The sequence below is a fragment of the Sardina pilchardus genome, chromosome 16 (genome assembly GCF_963854185.1).
Source record: "Sardina pilchardus chromosome 16, fSarPil1.1, whole genome shotgun sequence".
NCBI classification, from domain to species: domain Eukaryota; kingdom Metazoa; phylum Chordata; class Actinopteri; order Clupeiformes; family Clupeidae; genus Sardina; species Sardina pilchardus.
The window spans coordinates 1,373,692-1,378,691 of NC_085009.1; the positions used below are offsets into that span (position 1 = coordinate 1,373,692).

At 44.6% G+C, this 5,000-nt stretch overlaps 1 protein-coding gene across 2 annotated transcripts in view; it reads right to left on the reverse strand.

The window, feature by feature from the left end:
* aimp1b (aminoacyl tRNA synthetase complex interacting multifunctional protein 1b) overlaps positions 1–3,687 on the reverse strand; it is a 7,272-nt gene extending 3,585 nt beyond the window's left edge. For both annotated transcript variants that reach the window (XM_062516476.1, XM_062516477.1), the window contains exons 1-3: positions 3,565–3,687; positions 2,655–2,762; positions 2,440–2,553 (exon numbers count right to left, since the gene is read on the reverse strand). In XM_062516476.1, the coding sequence (XP_062372460.1) occupies positions 2,440–2,553; positions 2,655–2,760 (220 nt within the window). In that variant the 5' untranslated portion in view covers positions 2,761–2,762; positions 3,565–3,687. The remainder of the gene's footprint in view (positions 1–2,439; positions 2,554–2,654; positions 2,763–3,564) is intronic.
* Positions 3,688–5,000: the final 1,313 nt, after the last annotated feature.

A 5,000-nucleotide genomic window follows, 5' to 3' on the forward strand; every position in this document is an offset into this window, starting at 1 on the left:
ACCTACTTCCACCTCCAATTTCTTCTACCACCAACTCCTTCAGAGTGCACTTGGCTTAGTACCTACACTTCTACACACTCATCCTCTGCTCATAGTATTTATTGTTGTCGTATTAATTGATACCTAAGTTCTCCTCTGCACTGTAATGTTGTTCCTTATTGTTATTGTACATACAGTAAGTCGCTATGGATGAATGCAAATGTACTTTTTAGTCAGTTCATTTGTTTGTTGGTTGTTCATTGTTTGGTGACGTTGATGTTTTAATTGCTCTTTGAAAAGGACTACAACTGTAAATGGTTTGTAGATGAAGTTGTAAATGTCACTGCTGTGGTTGCTATTCAAGTTTTATTAGAGAACAAGCCATGTGGTGTCAGTAAAAAGAACAACACATCCGTGACATGACTCTATAAACACCCTTAAAATAAACAGGAAGGGTAGGAGGTGTAAGCGCGTGAGGAAGTGCAGACTACTTTAAATAAGTTGTGTTCTCCTCTCCTCTCCTCTCCTCTCCTCTCTTCTCCTCATCTCCTATAGGACTAGACCATCTCTCTCTATGGCTGTCTAGGTCTGACCCCCACCACCACTACTCAACTCATCCACCCATCTCCAGCATCCAGTGTAGAGAGGTGGTGCACTCTTCTCCTCTATTCTCTCATTGGAAGGGTGTGAGGAACACAGTGAAGACTATTCAGATAGGACTTGCTCTCTTTTCCAGTTTTCATCTCCCCTCTTCTCTCAATGGACTAGTCCATCACACATCTCCCCTCATCCCCCCTCCACAGTCCCGTGTCATGGTATGAGGAGGTGAAGACTACTTTCTAAAGCCACGCTCTCCTCTCCTCTCCTCACTTTTATCCACCTCTCCTCTCCTCTTCTTTCTTCTCCTCCTTAACTCCTCATCAGTTATCTCCACTCCTCTGTGTCTCTCTTCCCCATCTCCACCAGTTCTGGGCCACAGCTGGGCCAGGTGTGTGCTGACTCTGCTGTGAGTCCATCAGCACAGAGCTGTCCTGTCCTATCTTATCTAGTATGGAGCCTCCCAGCATGGGCCACACTGTACCAGCCAGACCCACGTAAAACAACATTATTGAGGGGGAAATAGCTCAAGATGTTTTGAATACATAAAACTGTCAGCCACTTTTTATGGTCAAGTCAATATTAGTGTGCTTCAGGGCTCTTTAATATTATTCCAGTACCCTGTGGTATGTGGAAAAATGATAAAATATTAGTTTTCGTTTTTTTGTCATATTTTAGATGGGAGGAGACACGAAGTACAGTGTCTCTTAAAAGACTACGCATATTCTCTCATCCCAAAGGCTAACTTTTGACTATGCCAAAACCATTCTGATGTGCAATGTCTGATTTATATTCACACAAAAACAGGTTAATATCCATAAGAATTACTTTTATCTAACAACCACTGTCAGAAAATCACTATGTTATATCCTACTCGGCAGAGAAAAACTAAAACATAAGGCACACTAGTCCGGAAACCACTCCGACTCCCCCACAACCCCCTAACACCTATTCCTTTCCTGGCGTGGGCTTACAATGCATAACAGCACACATAAGAGCACACAGCACACAGATCCGCACACTAGACTTTCCTGGCAGAGTCAATGACTCCAAACCAAGGGTTCCCAAAGCTCCAGCTGCAGAAGGATGACATGGGCCAATAGCTGTGTAATTAAAGCAAACAGGCCAGCCACGGCACCCCTGTGTCCCCCAGTGCCCCATCACAACAAGCCTGACCAGGGACAGCGCAGCCACCACTCAACTGCAAACATATGGTGGGGAGTGGGGGTGTGTTTGAAATTGAATGTGTGTGTGTGTGTGTGTGTGTGTGTGTGTGCGCATGTGCATAATCCCCCAGTGTCTTGCTCTTGTAAAAACACATCCCCGATCGGAAGAAGGCCCATTCTCCAAACACGTACACACACACACACACACACACACACACACACACACTCCTAAATCTTTAGTATGACCTGGATGTGAACCAGCCCCCCGACCCCCTGAATCCCAGGAAAAAGTCCCTTTCCAGGCAATAACACAGACGATTAAGCGGCGAGCTGGTGGGTACAGAGGGCAGAGTTTGATGTGATGAGGGCCCAGGACCCCCCCAGTAGGGGCCCCTCCAAACACATGAAGACATATCTGTGGGGCCGCATGCTGCCTCAGGGGCCTCCAGTAACATGGGTCAGTGTGATTCCCCTGTGTGAGTTTTGTTATGTGTGAATGATGGCTTTGTGAGATTTTGTGTAGGTGTCATGTTTGAGAGTGAGGGGTGTGTGTGTGTGTGTGCGTGTGTGTGTGCGCGCGTGCCTGTATGAGTCTCTGCGATTTGGGGTGTGTGCAAGTGTGTGTCTGTTTGGGTTTGTGTGTGTGTGTGTGTGTGTGTGTGTGTGTGTGTGTGTGTGTGTGTGTGTGTGTGCAGACCTGCTTTTCTTCGCTGGTTTTCCTGAAGTTGTTTCTTCAGCTGGTCAATCTCCCCCTTCAGTTTGGCATTCTCCACCAGCAGCTTCTTCTCCTCTCGCACAGATTTCTGCAGCACTGCAACACAGCACGACCAGTCAGTATATCTGTGTGTGTGTGTGTGTGTGTGTGTGTGTGTGTGTGTGTGTGTGTGTGCTATTCTTCATGTGCGCTCTTACTAGCTTTCTCTCCCAGCAGCATCATCTTCTGCTTGAAGAACTCCATCATCTGCTCCTGCTCACTCAGCGTTGCATCATCACGCGGGGGCACACCTGGAGCAGACATCACTGACACACACACACACACACACACACACACACACACACACACACACACACACACACGTAAAGGAAGAGCACACAAATGTACACACATATACATGTCTCTCACAGACAACACTACATACAAACATTATTGATTAAACAGACACACACACACATACACACCCACACCCACACACACACACACACACACACACACACACACACACACACACACACACGCACACACACAGTCCCAGCCAAATGGACATGCGGCAACAGCTGTCAAACACAATCCAATGGCTATAAATATACACACACTCACACACAGCCCTGCACGTGTCTCACAACGCCACTCACATGTTGAATCAACACTATTTTATGTGTCCTCAATCTCACACAAATACAGCATTTTATATATAAGTGTATCCACACACAACCACATACAGTATCTGTCATCAAACCGGTACAGCGCAAAATGATCCTGGCGAGAATGAAGTATGAAAACAAATCTTACTTTAACATTCTATCAACCATATGAACTCACACATATAGTAGTATACTGTACAGACATCTGGCCTTACATACATACAGCTATACATCCATGTAACAGTGTACAGAAGCAATGTAATGTGTTATATTTAGAAATATCATGTTGTATGTCTAATATGACTAAACATTTCTTCAAAAGAGCTTGTAGGAGTTTTATAGGGAGAGTATGTCTCTGAGAGCAAAGTACTGTATGTATGAGTGTGTGTGTGTGTGAGAGAGAGAGAGGGAGAGAGAGAGAGAGTGTGTGTGTGCGTGCATATGTGTCTGTCTGTTTCACCTGTATGAAGAGAGCCCAGGCAAGAGAAGAGTCCGGTGCGTAAGAAAGGATCAAAATGAAGGACAGCTCCCCTCCTCTTCCTCTCTCTATGTCCCTCCCTCTCACTCACGCTCTCTTCCTCAAACCCCCTGTCCACCTCTGTGAATACCAACATTCTTAATTTAGAGTGTCGGGACACATGCGGTTAGGATCAGGTTCCCCCCTCAAGAGTAGACAACACCCCTCTCTGCCATCTCCACCCCTTCTCCATATTGCTCTGTCACTGGGTGTGTGTCTGTGTAGGTGTACTTGGTATACGTTTAATCAAAACACACGTGTGTGTGTGTGTGTGTGTGTGTGTGTGTGTGTGCGTGCATAAGAGTGGGATGGGGCATTTGACAGTATTTCAGTTTCAGTATTTGTGAAAATGTGCTCGCTGGAAGTTAGGAATTGGAAATGTTTGATATCTACATTTATGATATGATCTATCATCAATCAGTGCTGTGACTCAACACAACAATATGTGTCATTGTTTGTATGGATAACCACAGAAGAAAGAACAGTTCTCCAGGACCTGGGCTCTGTGAGATAACTGACCTAAAAGACATTCGCCACCATCAGACCAGCTGACACTGATACAAACTTGCTGACATACTGACTGGTATCTTTTGGTGATATTGATGGGAATGCTGTGCTGCTGTGCTGGCTTTTCTGCAAAGCATTTACTAACATGGATAGCTCCAGTGGTAGAATATTGGTGTTTTTCTTCTATTCTCTCGCCCCATTTAGCCAGGCCACAGAAACGACTGAGATCTAATGTTTATTGTAAGCAGACAGAACCCAGACAGGAAAGCACATTCTAGGGATTGGCATGGTTTTATTTCAGCTCACATAATAGCTGTTCTCATTGAGAGATGATCTTATGGAATGTGCCCCATGCCAATTGTAAGATATGTGGTGTGATGATGTGGGGCCATTTTAATTCCAAAGGCCAAGGAACTTTATCAGGATTCATAGTAATAACTGGCCTTTAAAAATAAAACAAATCGGTGTCCCTCTATGGGAAATTAACATAGGGGTAGGCCTATGTATATTAAGAATTACTGAGAATTATTTTTAAAATAATTATTCTCAGTATTCTCTAGAGGTGTTCTCAGTTCTCTGACATTGATTTGACATTGGTGGCCTATTTCAGAGTTAAAGTTAAAGTTGACTGGTATTTAGCAGCCTTCATCCAAAGCAACACAGACTCGCAACAGCGGGTTTAAGTTTCTATATTATTGTAGGCCTGTAGAATATATTTCAGTTGTTATCTTATTTTTGGCCATACATCAAGTTTATGCTAGGGTCAGAATTCCCTGCTTCCTGACACCTTCCTGACATCAGGTATCTACAGGTCAGGGCTCTGCCCCCAGGCCTCTGTAAACATGTTGGGCGGTTATTGATGACCAGTTTCA